Source organism: Gymnogyps californianus, unplaced genomic scaffold, assembly GCF_018139145.2.
Source record: "Gymnogyps californianus isolate 813 unplaced genomic scaffold, ASM1813914v2 HiC_scaffold_52, whole genome shotgun sequence".
Classification (NCBI taxonomy): domain Eukaryota; kingdom Metazoa; phylum Chordata; class Aves; order Accipitriformes; family Cathartidae; genus Gymnogyps; species Gymnogyps californianus.
Genome location: NW_026114422.1, coordinates 212766 through 229721, shown reverse-complemented (window position 1 = coordinate 229721; position 16956 = coordinate 212766). Strand labels below are relative to the sequence as shown.

The 16956-nt window shown below is 39.2% G+C and overlaps 1 protein-coding gene across 1 annotated transcript in view; it reads right to left on the bottom strand.

The window, feature by feature from the left end:
* LOC127028970 (zinc finger SWIM domain-containing protein 6-like) overlaps nucleotides 1–16956 on the bottom strand; it is a 117489-nt gene that overhangs the window by 34707 nt on the left and 65826 nt on the right. The window contains 2 exon segments of the mRNA XM_050914648.1: nucleotides 6848–6998; nucleotides 7537–7685. Of these exon segments, the coding sequence (XP_050770605.1) occupies nucleotides 6848–6998; nucleotides 7537–7685 (300 nt within the window).

Sequence of the window (16956 nt, the reverse complement as noted above, 5' to 3'; positions counted from 1 at the left end):
CAACCCCCATTCCCCGCGCCGCTGGCGGGGGAGGAGGTAGAGGAATCGGGAGCAAAGCTGAGCCCGGGAAGAAGGGAGGGGTGGGGGGAAGGTGTGTTTTTGAGATATGGTTCTATTTCTCATTATCCTACTCTGATTGGATTGGTAACAAATTAAATATTGATTTCTCTTTTTTTCCCCAAGTCGAGTCTGTTTTGCCTGTGACCATAATTGGTGAGTGATCTCTCCCTGTCCTTGTCTCGACTCGGGAGCCTTTCGTTGTATTTTCTCCTCCCCATCCCGCCAGGGGGGAGGAGTGAGCGAGCGGCTGCGTGGTGCTTTGTTGCCGGCTGGGCTTAAACCATGACACTAAGGCAAAGACATATTATTCCGCTCAGGAAATACCTTTGAGAACAACCTATTTAGTATGCATAACAGAAAGGATTGTAAGGACATCACCCAGAAAAGCTTTACCCTACAAACGAGGCTCACAGCAATATCATGAGAGGTTCCTACACTTAAAAACTTTAGATACCAACAAGTGGTTGAGATACAGGAGAAACTTATGCATTAAAATGTAGAGAGTACCCAGCTGGAAGTACAGAATATCTTTTAAGTTCTCCTCAACCTCATGAAATACGAGAGCCAACAGAGATCAAGATCAGCATGAGGAAAACTGAGAAGTTGTTTGCCAATTTTATCCACTGCCCTACCTTGCAAGAGCTCTCTGGATATACCCTCTTCCCCATGTGTATTGGGTCCGGCTGAGATGGAGTTAATTTTCTCCATAGCAGCCCTCATAGTGCTGTGCTCTGTATTGGTAGCTAGAAAGGTGTTGATAACACACCAGTGTTTTGGCTACTGCTGAGCAGTGCTCACACAGCATCAAGGCTGTCTCCCCAACATTGCCCCCCCCCTCACCAGTAGGCTGGGGGTGGGCAAGATCTTGGGAGGGGACAGATCCAGGACAGCTGACCCAAACTGACCAAAGGGATATTCCATACCATATGACATCTGCTCAGCAATAAAAGCTAAGAGAAGGGGGGGGGATGATTTGTTATTATGACATTTGTCTTCCAGAGCAACCACTATGCATACTGAAGCCCTGCTTCCCAGGAAGTGGCCAAACATTGCCTGCCAATGGGAAGTAGAGAATAAATCTTTTGTTTTTTCCTTTGCTTCCGCGTGTGGCCTTTGCTTTTGCTTTATTAAATTGCCTTTATCTTGACCCATGAGTATTTTTCCATCTTATTTTCTCCCCCCTTGTCCTGCTGAGGAGGGGAGTGATACAGCAGCTTGGTGGACACCTGGCAGCCAGCTAAGGTCAACCCACCATACCATGACACAGCTATCATATTTTTGTTCCATAAGAAACTAATCCTTGACTCACAAAACAGCTCTCTTCCCCCTTAAACTGTTCTTAAATATAAAAATGGAGGAAGTCTGCTAGAAATGTTTGTTTTGAAACATGCAAATTATGTGAAGTTTCTTCACCACAAAGGCAAGCAAGAAGATATAAAGATATTGAAAAAGGTAGTTCACAAAAAAAATCTGATCTTGCAATCTAAGTGTTGACAAGCTGTTGGGCTCCCTCACTCCACCAAGTAGTAGATACTTGTCTTAGATTCTTCTACTTGACTGCTTTCATCAGGTTAAGCATCTGGGATTTAGTTTAACAGTTTCAGCTTTATTAAGCTGTCACAAGAGCAACCCTGCTTTGATAACAGTAGCTGCTCCAATTATGGCTTGGTTTAGGGTTGACAAGTATAATGATTCATTTGTGGCACATGAGACGTAATAAAAGGTTGTTTTGCATTACAGCTTTAAGAAGTGGGCACTTTTTTCATTTAATTTGTCACTTAGCTTTTGCTAAGAGGACATTTAAATTGCAGTAAAAGGCAAATGGGGCTTTTAGTTTAAATGTAATCCCCATATTTAAATGATCTGTAATGGCACAGTGTTTGAGTGGGAACACTGTTGTTTCACAGTGGTCCCTGATGGTGACGTGACATTTGTATTCAGGTCCTGTATTATCCATGTGGCTAAAGGGCTTCCAATTTCATTTCACAGCCAGAAGCCTGCAGAAAACACCAATTAACTTGCAGATCCCATTTGCCAACAAAACTCAGCCTCTTCTCAGTGTCTGGTATCTGGCAGTACTCAACATTTAATTCCAAAGCAGAGCCTCACAGCCATCATCATCCCCGGGCTGGGGCACAAAGTCAAATTTTCCCCTTTTATTAAAGAATTTTTTTCACTTTTGTAGAGAACAAGAAACTTTTACTTAATTTTTGATGGATGAATATTAACAAGTTACTGCTGTGGTAAGATTGCATGGACCATTTTTCCCCTCTAGAGTATAAAGAAGGTTAACTGACCTTTCTTCAAATCTGAGATCTCAGTTCAACAGGCATCAGCAGGTATTTACTGTGCATTTCCATATTCCTCCATTTTACCAATGCAATTTAATTAAAAAGACAAACAAGGGGCTTCAGATAGTTAATCATTCTGATATACTGAAGTCTTCAACCATGGTGTCATGGTTTAACCCCAGCTGGCAACTAAGCCCCACACAGCCACTTGCTCACTCCCCCCACAGCAGGATAGGGGAGAGAATCAGAAGGGTAAAAGTGAGAAAACTTGTGGGTTGAAATAAAGACAGTTTAATAAGTAAAGCAAAAGCCACGCACACAAGCAAAGCAAGGAATTCATTCACTACTTCCCATCGGCAGGCAGGTGTTCAGCCATCTCCAGGAAAGCAGGGCTCCATCACATGTAAAGGTTACTTGGGAAGACAAACGCCATCACTCCGAACATCCCCCCCCTTCCTTCTTCTTCCCCCAGCTTTATATGCTGAGCATGACATCATATGGTCTGGAATATCCCTTTGGTCAGTTGGGGTCAGCTGTCCCAGCTGTGTCCCCTCCCAACTTCTTGTGCACCCCCAGCCTACTCGCTGGTGGGGTGGTGTGAGAAGCAGAAAAGGCCTTGACTCTGTGTAAGCACTGCTCAGCAATAACTAAAACATCCCTGTATTATCAACACTGTTTTCAGCACAAATCCAAAACATAGCCCCATACTAGCTACTATGAAGAAAGTTAACTCTATCCCAGCCAAAACTAGCACACACAGTCACCGAGAGTTAAACACATTAAGATCAGCATGTGAAATTTACCTACCTAGATGCCATTTAAACAGCAACAACATGAAGAATTCCAACTCCACTCTAAACTCTGGAAAGTGCATTTATGTATTACTGTGGCAAGTTGGAAGTGTTCACCAGTGCATCACTGAAGCTGCATCTAAATTCTTCTAGCATGAGAAGTATATGAGCAAGTCTTATAGCTTTGACCTGTAATCTTAATCTTTCCAAACCTTTGGAGCATTTAGCTCAACCTATTCTTTGATGTACAATAAGAGAATCTGCTGAGCATAATTATATTCTTCCTCCTGATCTAGAGGCTTTAAAACACAACAAAAAAGTCTTACACATAACTAGCTAGTTAACTTGAGGCCTCTGAATCAGAAATTGCTTACAGAATTAGGACTTTGTATTAGAAAATCACCAGGCTCATACTTAGATGTGAAGTATTTAATTTTTTTTTTTTTTTTTTAAAATCAACATCTTCAAACATACAAACTCAATCTGACTTCTACTGAAGTCAACACAATTTACCATAAACTTCAGCAGGAACTCTGATCAGAGCCCAATGTGTCCTTCCAGTATCCTTGGCCAATGCCCAATGCCAGGCAGGAAGCATCAGTTAAGTTCTAATGAAAGGCTCAAGTGACCCAGTCAAGGAGCAAAGCTAAAGTTATTTAAGTATGCTTAAAAACCTATGCCAAAATGGAACTGACAAAGTGGCCATATGCCTAGTGGTTGGCAGACAGCATACCAGTGCAAGCAAGCAAGCCTTTATTAAGCAGAGTCTATATTTACATACTTTACATGTCCTAAAAATCTCCATAACTACAATGTTGCTACCTATCTGTGAAATAAATGAGATCATAGATAAAGCATTTTTTTTAAAGACATACATATATGCCACTCCCAGATTACTCTGAACAGATAATACAAAAAGTTAAGTATGCAAAGGCCCATCCCACTCCCTTTATTGATATTTTAGTTCTCTGACATCCTAGAAGATGACAAGATAGGAAACCAACATTTTTTTAGAACATAACGATACCATTGCCCCCTTAAACCCAATGTCTGAGTTCTCTGCCACTACTGGCACAGATCAAGGGTCACCAGGGACATCCTGCTCTTCCTTCTGTAGCTTGCTATCGTAACTCTGGTCTCCCTTAAAACCTCCTTCAACTTTTGCACATTCACATGTATGTTTCACCTGGAAAAAGGGATGTGTTTAACTAGAGTGAAACTCAAGGTGAAATTCTAGCAAAAACGTGGCAGCAGCTTTTAATTTTCACACAAGGTAGGAGTCAAGTTGGAGAGATTCATCCAATTAACAGAAATTTTCAGGGAACTTGCTAAGCACCAGTGGAAGGAATCCTACTGGTATGGGGAAGAAATGAACAGGTTAGCAACATAAACACAAGCTGGAGGTGGAAGAACCAAGTTAAGTTCTACCCTTAGCCTACTGCACACCTGAAGTGATTGAAATGTATTTGTAATTGAAACTGTGGTACACGATCAACATATTTTGATACTGTTAGAGGAGGCAGAGCAGTTCAGGACTGAAACAACAGGGTCTGCCTCAGATTGCAAATACAGCAGCTGAGGTAGTGGTGAGGCTGGAGGTTGCACTGCAGCTTTTTGGGAGTGGCAACTACAATTCTAATTAAACAGAGGTAAACTAATCAATTCGATTAATCTAAAATATTGCTTATTTGATGCTGCAGGCAGAGAGATTCTACTTTCAGATAGGTGCTGTCAAGAAGATGACGTTAATATGGAACTGATGAAACAAGAAGAGGAGCCACTAAGAAAATTTAACAAAACCTTTTATGTTTATTGGCAGCATGTGGTAAGACTGCTACAGGTAACAGATGGAGAACACATTTCTGCCTCTCCCACCACCTACCAGCTCAACCCACATAAGCAACGAAGCATGAGACCCTCCGGTTTTCAGTATGTTGGGATACAATTTTGCTGTGTACATGTCCAGCTTGGCAAAAAGCATTATTCCCCAGCAAGCCAAGGCATCATAAAAATTACATACTAAGAGGGTTGATATACTTGAAGGCGAAGTAGTTATATCTATACTCTCTGACAGAGCTTTGCCTGCTCTGATATTAAGGCTTTCCACCACAGAAGTCTATAATATCAACTACAGACAGCCGGTGCTTTATTAGCTTAATGCTTCATTTAGAATGAACATAATTTATACTAAACAGGTTATATCCAGTCTTAGCCCCATCAGACAACATGCAATCAATCATGGTCATCTTTAACTTTTAACAGTGGAAAATTTAAGTTTTGCTTTTGACTTTTCCTTTCTAAATGAAGCATGTTATTCTTGCTTGGATTTAATTTCATTTAGCTTGATTTTGGACCTTTAAAATGTACCAAGAGCATTATGGGGTTTGGCTTTGTTCTCTGCAGTGTTTACATATTGTCCCAAGGGGTGTCATCAGTAAGTTTGGGGTGGGTGTTTTGTTGGTTTTGGTTGGGGTGTTTTGTTGGTTTTGGTTGGGGTGTTTTGTTGGTTGTTGTTGTTTATTTAAATATATTTATTTTAATATTCCATGCCACATAAGTCAGGAATAGCAATATTGACCAGAACACATCTCAAGACAGACTCCTGTAAGTCTAGCCTTGAAGTGTCTTTCCAGATTGAGTGAGAGCACAGGTAACTACTCCAAGTTCCATGAATCACAAGGCAATTCCATTTAGGCTATGTGTCTTCAACTTGCTTTGAGAAAGCCTCCAAGACAGCATCCAAAACCTTACTACAGCTAAGATATACACATTAATTCCTTCACTCATACACTCAGTGAATTATCTTTTAGAGAAAAAAATTAGATTTACCACTGTCTTTTAAATAATTCAGGTTGTCTTTTATCGCTTTTATCTTCTATGTGCTTACATACCAACTGGTTAGTAGTTTGTTCCACCTTACATCTAGGAAAGCAATGCTGGTGGTTACTTAATATTATTCTTTCCACTCACCTACCCACCTTTAAAATATTGGTGACATTTACCTTCAAGTTGTTTTTAATTTCCCCTCCCTACCACAAATTCCTATAGATTTTGAGAACTTCTGAAGCAGCAGTTCAAAACTGTGTCAGCGAGTTTCTGGAACACTTTAGAGCAAGTGTCTTCAGACTTTACCAGTTTAAATATTCCTTTCCCATTTCAGCCTGTGTTCCTCTCTCTGTTGTACAAGTCATGTATCTGGTCACAACTGACCTTTCCTGTAAAGCAGTATTAATTGTTATAGCCCTCTGTTATTTGATCTCCTTTCCTGCTCAGTAATGGACTTCTGCTTTCCTTTGTTGCTATCTTCTCATACTCTTAGCGAATCTTCTCTTTTTGCCTTCTATTTCTCTCTAGTTGTGAATTGATTTCTTCCTTAACCTTTCCAGTTTAGTGCTAGTGGCTTATATACTTACCCTCAGTTGTGTAGCTACATTTCCACTTTTTGCTTTATTCTTTTTAGATCCTCAGGTACTTACAACCTGTTGCAATCGTACTTGTTTCATACCATGCTTCCTCTCCTCTAACTGTAATTGTCTCATGTAGTAGATCAAAAATTCAATTTCACTCAACCTTAACTGAACAAGCAAACTGCAGAAAACTCTAACCTGCTTTACCTAGTACCACAATAAAGTTTCTCTCCATCCCAAATACGTTTCTTCATCATACACATGAACACCTAAGTGATTTTGAAGTCTATGCATTTACCCAGTTCATCCCAGAGCTGCCTATACTTGTCAGTCATTGCAGTTCCTTGTTGTCTCCAAAGCAACAGACGAGGGTCAGCCATGAACTGTTCTGTTATCAACGTCAACATGCGAGCTCCATTTGAATCTCTCATCTTTAGCATCTCTCGCACCTAGGAAATGAGTCTTTTAATACAAACTTGAAAAAAACAAACCAAACCACAGTACAGACAATATGCTGCAGTGTTAAACATTCCATCTCTGTTAAATAAGAAATATAATTTATATATCTGATGTGAAATTTTTAAGTAGAAAAAAAATAGTCTGCCTTCCCAATTTTAACAACAATTTTTAGTTTCAGTATCCCATTGCAATTCTGCAAACACACTTCTTCCACAAGTAATCCACAGGTGTATTATGCAAGCTGCTGCAAGACCATAATTTCTGCAGGTTTCTCCAACATTTTGGGGGTAGGAAGGAAGAGAACAGCAAAGCTGCAGACAGTTGAAATGTTACTTCATATCCTTAAACTGATCTCAAGACACAAGACACACCAGATTGTGTTCCATTGCATTATTAACTTGCCATCATGTTCTAAAACAAGACAAAGCCTTGGGAACAACAGGACTTTGAGTAAGACATGAACAAGTAAAGACTGGCTGGGGGAGTGGGGGGAGAGAAAAGAGGGAAGGTTTAGAGTACTCAACATACCTTTGCAAAAAGCAAATTGAGCTGCTTCCCTGATCCATGGTATCCGCTCTGGGAGAGGAAGAGTTTAACCTGTTCTTGGACCTGTTCCTCATCCAAATGCCAGCAGTTTTCATCATCTATGCTAGCACCTGCTGTTGGGTCAGGAGCACCTGCAAACAGCAAGAAGAGAAATCATTATGTTCTATATAAAGAAGAGAAGTTTGTGGGTCCAGGGGAAAGGAGTACTGCAGAGGTTTTTGGATTTGTGTATTGTCTCATTTTGGATGTCTTGACTTTAATCTAAAGGTTCTTTAAAATAGACCTAAATTTTGCCTCAGTAGTCTTAAGCACTTAGAAATGACAGCCTATGAGAAGGTATTTAAATAAACAATATTTTATAATAAAACATTAAAATCAAGGTGAGTTTTTTCCTCCCATCTCAGCAACTATTCTAGAAAGCTTTTACAAAGAAAATTACACTTTACATAGTATTTCAACAACTGCAATGTTAAAACCACTCTCCCCAAAACACCTGTGTAATTTTTGTACCTTCAGCAATCTTGCTCAGGTTTAATTGACTGCTAGTGAGCACTGCTATCGATGAACATGAGGAAAATCATCACCTCAGTGCCTCTGAGCTGTGATGGCTCTGCAAAGCTAAACAAAGAGTAAAAAAAAAAAAAAAAAAAAATCCCCAAACAAATCCAAAGTCTTTAAGCACTAAAGGCATTTCCATCATAAGAATTACAACTGTGTAAGACTGTGGTGCTTCTGAAGGAGCATTTTTACATAGGCAATGTCATCAGCACAGAGTCAATTCAGAGCAACTCTACCTGAATTAGCCTAGTGCCAACTAAAGTGACTGGATTTACATCAGGCAGTGCTTTGGCCACAGGTTGCTCTAACTCAAATTTTGCAGTTGAGATCAGTGATTTTCCACTTGTGGCCTCTTCTAAAGGCTGACAAAACTAAAACAAGTTCTTGCACCATCTAACAATCTACATATTTCTGAAGAAGCCTGCACCTTCACTGGATATTTTTGAAAAGGTATTCAAACTGAAAAGATTGAAAAGCACTTATCTAGACTGTCATGGAAACAACTCAAGGTAGTGCATCACCATACCAGATGTAAGGTATTTCAAGCATGCCCAAGACTCAAGTTAACTTGACATTTTGATTTTGGGCTTGTCACAACTGTGTAATCTCTATCTCTGTTAGGTTTTGAGAAGATGTTAGAAATTGAATCGCATGACACAATCTATCTCTTTTAAATCCCAGATCATGTTACCTCTGTAGTCAATACTAAAAGAAGGATACTGGCAGGGAAGGAAAATTACATGGTCAGATTTGTAAAAACTTGCTTTCAAAGTCCTGAGAACATGAAAAGCAAAGATAGCTACAACTCTTCAGATGTATAGGAATTGAAAGACATATAGAAACATTGATTCTATTGATTTAAGCCTTTATTTCACAATTGCAGCTCTGCCATGTAGATGAATCTTTTAAAGTGGCTGCAGGGAATGCTAGAATCTTTATTCAATGAAAATACAACCGGAAGATTTAAAGGGTCAGAGGGATATCTTGTCTACTAGTTGCTGAATCAAAAAAAGTCTTCCAGCTCAGCAACTTCCTAAACTGCCTCCAACTTCAGAGCCTACAGCTATGAACACTGCACTACTGTCCATATATATGTATATATTTTTAGATTAATAAGAAATTGTGTCTTTGAAGATGTGAAAGAACTCTCCTGCCTTCCACAGGAACCATAAGTGTCTCAGAAGACAGGAATCAAGCCCAAGACAGTACCAAAAACCAAGGAATGAAAAACTTCCTCTTCTGTGAGTGCTTCCATCTTTACTATATTAGTTTTAAGGGACTTTCAATTCAGTCAGCTACACAAAACACATGCTGATAAGTCTTCAGTTGCAAATAATGAGAAAAAAAGGGAAATCAAGCCACACAAGAACAAGCAATGCAGCTGTTGAACAGACCCAGGTTTGCAGTATCACCTTGCAAATAGTTTAAATATTTCATTGCTCTAAAACACAGAGAAAAGATCTGTGAAAAGGAACTATATAAAAGCACTGATATACAAATACACGTTTATCCCTCGCTTCAATGGAGATTTATCTTTAAATAATCTTGGTATACTACTTTTAAGTTGTATTAAAAATAGCCTAAGATTCCTCAGCTAAGCTTCCCTATTTAGGGAAAAACCAAAATTCCTTCCGTAACTGTTTACATTTTATCAAAAGCTCATCGGTCAGTTTGTGCTAGAAGGTTAAATTTCAACACAGCTACTGCAGATTCTTTAAACATGATTCCTTTACAAGAACAAGGGCACCCGCTGCCCTATGCCAGCAGCACTGCCCCCACCGAGGCCTCTTCTCCAAGCACAATCCCAAATATACCTTCCCCAGGGGCTCAGCATCACTATACTTACACCAGCGTTATTTTCATGCCACTGGGTTAGAAGACTATAAAAGCTGAAGACATCAAGCCAAGGGTCTGAGCTCTACGATGCTATTCAGCACAGTACTACAGATACTTCTGACGCAGAGCAATATTTCCTCACAAGATCGTATATAGGCTACACTCAGTACGATCAAAATTTTTAATCAGGATGTATAAAGAAATTCCAGTATACATGTAACCAGCACCAGCTACAGTTGTAATTCACTGATCTTTCAACACCATTGGCAGTCTTCAGTAATAGCCATGGAATAACAAGGCATGGAGAAGGTATGTCCAATTGGGCACAAGTCCAAACACCCTTTGCAGCCCTGGCAGCAGCTGGGCCTCCTGGCGGTGCTGCCAGGGAAGCCTCAGCTCCCACTGCCCACATCACTCTTCTTTTGGGGTCGAGACACGACCATCTCCACATCTCTCAACCAGGCATTTTTCAAGATCACTACATTCGCTTACAGTCAGGTGAACACTGATTGATCTAGTCTGCTTCCTCTCCCACTAGCACACACATCCCTCTTGAGCAACAGACAGGATTTCTACACTGCCACTTTTCTTCTGAAGACATGGGACTGGGTGAGTAGACAAGAAACTATCTGAATGAGCAACAGGACTGCAGGAGGGAGCTGCCTTAGGAGCTGCGAAATGAAGCCCCAGCAATAGCTGGCAAGAAGGCTCAAGCTCAACACCAGGTAGATCTGAAGGGTCAACCCAAAGGTGGCGGCTTCACTTGGGATGCAGCGTGGTCCCGAACAGGCACCACAAGGCTTTGCCGGATGGACAGTTTGGCTGTGGAGAGGAACATGGGCAGCCCTGAATTTAATCTCTGCAACGCAGTTTGGTACCAAGACCAAATCCCTTTCCCCACTTGTAAACTGGGGATAAGTATTACTTATGCGCTTTTGTTGTGGTTTAAGCCCACTCAGCAACTAAGCACCACGCAGCCGCTCGCTCACTCCTCCCTACCCTGGTGGGATGGGGAGGAGAATCGGAAGAAAAAGGTAAAACCTCGTGGGTTGAGATAAGGACAGTTTAATAGGACAACACAAGGAGAGAAGAAGTAATAATAAACAATAATACTAATAAAAGAATGTATAAAGCAAGTATGCACAATGCAATTGTTCACCACCTGGAACCCAGTGCTCAGCCTGTTCCTGAGCCATGATCCCTCCCACTCCCCGGCCAGCTCCCCCAGGTTATATACTGAGCATGACATCATATGGTATCAAATATCCCCTTGGCTAGTTTGGGTCAGCTGTCCTGGCTGTGCCCCCTCCCAGCTTCTTGTGAAAATTAACTCTATCCCAGCTGAACCCAGGACAGCTTTAGAGGGGTGTCATGAGTATAAATTAGTTCCCATTTGAACTATGAAAGTGAAAAGCACTGTATAATTATACTAAATATTAAAGCCTGTAATTAAACTGTGTCAGTTTATAGACACTAACATATTAATCTCCCTCCCTCCAACCTCTGGCTTTGTTAACTTCTGTCGTGACTGGTCTTTGAAACAGGTTTTACATCATGTACTTACAGTTAAATACAATAAAGTATTTATACTCAGTATATAGATACGGCCATACATACTTACTCATGCTCTTTTACTAAAATTACTAAATTGCAATCTTAGCAATCAAAGCAGAAATACTGTGCACAATTGTTTGTAACACTGCACACCCAAATAAAATTTGTAAACAGGGTAACAGCCTTTTATATTTATGGTCATAACAGGTTACATGTTAAATACAATCAACTCCCATGTTCTAAGAAGCAGCAGCATTTAAAAAAATTAAACACTTTGATCATTTATATAGCAATTTTAAGAGCAACTGCTTTCAAAATTAGCAACTGCATTCAAGAACTGGTGTTATATATGGAGAACTTAACCTCGAAAAGTAAATAGAAGCAAAGCAAGGGGCTTTGACTAAAATAGGCTAAGAATAGCCTATATTGCAAACTACTCAGGAGCAGACCAACAGTAAATTTTGGTTAAAATAACAAAATGTACCATCTTCAAGGTAAACTGCTTCCCCTGGTCCTTATTTCTGAAGTATCACAAGAGTTGTTTTAATCTTCAAATGAAACATTGCCAAATTACTCACTCAGCCATAATGAATTTTTTGAACTTCATTTTATAAAAATCTTATGAATTTAAGCATACAAATGAACTGTAGATTAGTTAATTTTTATTAAATGTCATCCCATGGCAGCATTAAGGAGAAGAAGATATGGAAAAACGATTACAAATAAAAAGCATGAGTGCTATGCAAAGATTGAATGGTCCCAGCTAGAAACCAATACTGCTGTACGCTGATTCACAACAGAATAGTAATTGATTTTATAAACTTAGTGTGCTCAGAATTATTCTAAACAGTAATTATATAGAAACAAAGATCATAAAATTAATGATTAAAAAATATTATGCCTTTGATTCCCCAAATGATTCAAAGTTTAGATATAAGTCACTTCATCTTGTATTTAATTTCAGAACTCTTGGGTGAAATATAACACCCGTTCAGTAGTGCACAGCATCAAAGAAAAACAGCAACTGCTGTGAAGCAGCCAGTGCTAATAACAGAAAATGTAAAGACAGGACAGGTGTGCTGGTTTTGGCTGGGATAGAGTTAATTTTCTTCATAGTAGCTAGTATGGGGCTATGTTTTGGATTTGTGCTGAAAACAGTGTTGATAACACAGGGATGTTTTAGTTATTGCTGAGCAGTGCTTACACAGAGTCAAGGCCTTTTCTGCTTCTCACCCCACCCCACCAGCGAGGAGGCTGGGGGTGCACAAGAAGTTGGGAGGGGACACAGCCAGGACAGCTGACCCCAACTGACCAAAGGGATATTCCATACCATATGAGGTCATGCTCAGCATATAAAGCTGAAGGAAGAAGGAGGAAAGGGAGAATGTTCGGAGTGATGGCGTTTGTCTTCCCAAGTAACCGTTATGCATGATGGAGCCCTGCTTTCCTGGAGATGGCTGAACATCTGCCTGCCCATGGGAAGTGGTGAATGAATTCCTTGTTTTGCTTTGCTTGCGTGCATGGCTTTTGCTTTTCCTATTAAACTGTCTTTATCTCAACCCACGAGTTTTCTCACTTTTACCCTTCTGATTCTCTCCCCCATCCCATTGTGGGGGGAGTGAGTGAGTGGCTGTGTGGTGCTTAGTTGCCAGCTGGGGTTAAACCACGACAACAAGCTACGCTAAGTTGCTGAGGAAAGTTAATAAACCCCCAACAAGTTTTTAAACTTCCAAAAAATTCTTTCCCTTCCATCTGCACATACAGCGAAATGCATAAACTTATCTGCTGACAATATCTAACCTCTCCTGCTAAAATCCAGGTCTCAAGAACATTATATAGCAATAAGTTTCAAAGTCTACTTGTGTGTGGCAGATAAAAGAACTTCCTTATCAGTATAGACTAGCATGCAGTGTTTTCATTTTAATTTATTTTTACATTCCATGTCTCAAACCAAAATCTCACTATTTATTTTCTATATAACAAGTTTTATTTTAATGTTTAATGTATCTGCAAAAACCTTTCCTAAAAATCTGAATTTCATAAAATATTTTTTCATATTATTTTGCAGCTATCAATCATTTAATTTCATTTTATATTGTACTACTTATTTACCTCTACTTGGGTTTCTGAAATTTCTGTAGTTTTGACTAGCCTTGTTGTTACTTCCTTCTCAAATCCAGTTCACTAAACTCTCAATACTAAGCATTGGAACACTTTTATCCTTCTTGAAAGGAAACCCACCTGCAATTTCCTATGTTATTCTCTTGCAACTAGTCTCTCAATTGATTTTATTAGTTTAAGCAGGGCCATATGAAAGATTCCATAATTTTTTTAATATAATTTATCTTCTTTAACGTTAAATGTTCCCTTTTCTAGTAGACTGGCAATACATCGTATTCTGTTGTTCAGCCCTACCCTACAATTTCCCACTAAAAACCCCATCATTTCAACTAAATACACTAGGTTCAGATTAACACATATTCATCGGTATCTCTGGATTGCCCTTTGGAACTTACAATATAGGAACAGCACTAGATATTCTGAAACTTTCTTTTAAAGCAAATCTGAATTTTTTTGATAGATGTTTTCTTCTCGAATGCTTCCACCAGCACTCCTAATACACGTTACAGATTAATGTTTGCAGAGGATGTATCTAGATCTGCCTGGAAAAATAAAGAAACAACTACCCAGGCACCTCCTGCTTCTGAGAAGACAAATGTAAATAAAACCCTTTCTCCCAGTTCTTCCCTGTTATATTTGAGTTCAGCTACATGTAGTTTTGTATCTAATCAGAGAATGGGAGAAAGTGTGGAGACATCCATATGGTTTTCTAAAAAGAGAGATAACAGCAGCACTAAACACTCAGGAAAGAAACAGTACACCTTAAAATGGAAAAGTGAAATTAGTTTGCTAGGCTGTCCTTATACACCAGTAAAAGGCAGACCCTTTTTCAATATGCATGTAATGACAAATCAATGTTAATATGAGATTAATATGCAAACATATCTCCCTCCCAATCTTGCAGTTACTTTCCTATTTCCACTCAAATTCTCAGGAACATAATTTGATCTTGTGACCAATTTATTTAAGTGAAAGTTTCTTATCTAAGACAAGACAGATCCAAAGCTGACAAACGCAGCTAATAATCTGTCATCCTGACTGTTCTCTTCCTAGCCTTACGCACCTGCCAGCTTCCTCTGCTATGATGGTACAAAAGTTAGAGGGGAAAAAAGCCTCAGCTAAGCAGGATCCAAATCTATATCCAGCTTTCCGAGTCAGCATCCCCAAATTGAAACCCAATGTGAAGCCAACAGTTATGCAGCACAGACTTCAGGGTATCAGTATGAATACCTACTATTGTCTTCAGTACAGAAGATTAGACCCCACAGATTAGACAGATCTCCAGTTTTGAAATCATCAGGAACATGTACAGCTGTAGCACTGTCACATGAGAAAATCAGAACACAACAAATCTTCTCAAATGTAAGAGGTGCTTTTGTGCCTTAAAAACATGCAAAACCCTCTTGTAATGTAATCACCACCAAGTGAAAATTAGCATGGCAAATACAGAGAGGATTTCCAATAAATCACTCAGCTCTCCAGAAGAAGTTAGTGAATAGACAACACATTCCTGTGCTTCTAACAGCATCCCCTTATTTTTTTCCTGCAGTAAGGCTCAGTCATGAAGCAAGAAAGGATATTGCATCACTTGTATCCACTGAGGAACTTAAAAGGATTTGTCATTTCAAAACCCATGTCATCAGTGGTAAGTCACTTGACTAGTTCCCCCAGTAACCTCCTTCACAAGGAAGGTGGCCAAAGCCAGTGATCGAATGCTGCATAAGACAGAATTTTGAGCAAATAAACAATTATCCAATTCACCTTTATGTGAAAGGAAAGTACTGCAGAGTTATTTCATCTCCCTAGCCAGCTCATAAGCAAGTCAACAAGACTGCTGTGGTCAGAGATCTTCGAAGCCCCGGATCATTCTTATGTAACAGTAAGTAGTATTCAAGAGCTGATTTCTTTTGCCTATCGCTAGAAATATATGAAAACCAGAACTAGTACAGCCATCACAAGAGGAAAAAAAAAAAATTAGAAGTTTTATATAAACAACCCTGGAATTAAAACACCTCTAGGTAACATTGAAGAGAATTTCCTCATCCAACTCCAGATTCAGGACTTTCCTTTAATCAAAGCTGTTTCTGGTGTTTCTGTGCCAGGTCTCCTCTTACTTTTATAAGCAAGTTTTTGTAAGTAAGTTTTTCCTCTTACTTACCTGTGCCTTCAAGCAGTGTTCAATTAATTCCTCTTCAAACACTGGTTTAGTGAGGTTAAACTTTTCAAAGCAAGAGAGGTCTACAGGACAGTTTTGTATTACAAACTGAACACCTGCAGCACAGGAGATATGACAGAGTGAATGGTGATCTGTTCAGCCGCCTATGCTGTTAGAACCAGGGGTAGATTTCTTCTGGTTAGCTTTTTTATTTCCAATTTAAGGAATTTGACTAAAGATCAAAATAACAGAATTACAGTATGAATCCCAGAAGAACGCTCACTTGCTATATAATCAGAGGAACTAACTTTTTCCTTAAAAGAATCCTGGAATTTTTAACATCGTAAACATATCTTAAAAAAAAAAAATAATCAGAAAATGGTTTCATGGGAGTCTGGTCTGAGAGGAAAATCAGGAGACTATAGATCCTCTTTTGTAACCCAGCTTTCTTCGGTAATAGCAGTTTATTTTCTTATGCTTCCTGGATTTTCTACTCCAGTTTTTGGTATTTTATTAAGAAATACCAACAGTCAATAAAGACATACTGCAATCTCATTTACTAGGAAAACAGAAACATGTAAGAGAGAAACATTTTAGTTTTGTGGCTATTTTTTAAACTACCCTACTCAAACTCATTGTGAAATTTCATAATTGATCAACAACTTAGTTTTTTGTTTCCTATTCTTTTTGCTATTTGGGCTGTGATATAAGCATTAAATCTCTCTCTAAAAATACTTTAAATACTAATGAGTAAAGAGATATTTTGACAATAAGGAAATAGCTGACAAAGATCAACATGCCTGTGATTAGTATAATTACAGACAATGTTGATGAAGTTTAAGCACTCTCTACAACACCCTTTCTGTCATTTCTCCTCTTACATTAGCCATAGTATAGCTAATATAGCCATCATATGTCCTTCCTTTCCCACCCTTTCCTTCCCCTTTTCTAATCACCCTTGACTGTTTTAGTCTTCTCTGCACCACTTGCATACTCACCATAATTCTTCCTTCTCCTTAATTCCTTATGTTCAGGCTATTACCAATTCTCATGCGATACATGCCTTCAGCTTACAACATCTGAGCATCTTCCTCTATTGCTTAATGTCCCGCATCTGTGCTTTAGCTTCCCTTTCCACTGCCACCAGGCAGCTCTGCAAACCACCTTCTCATTACATC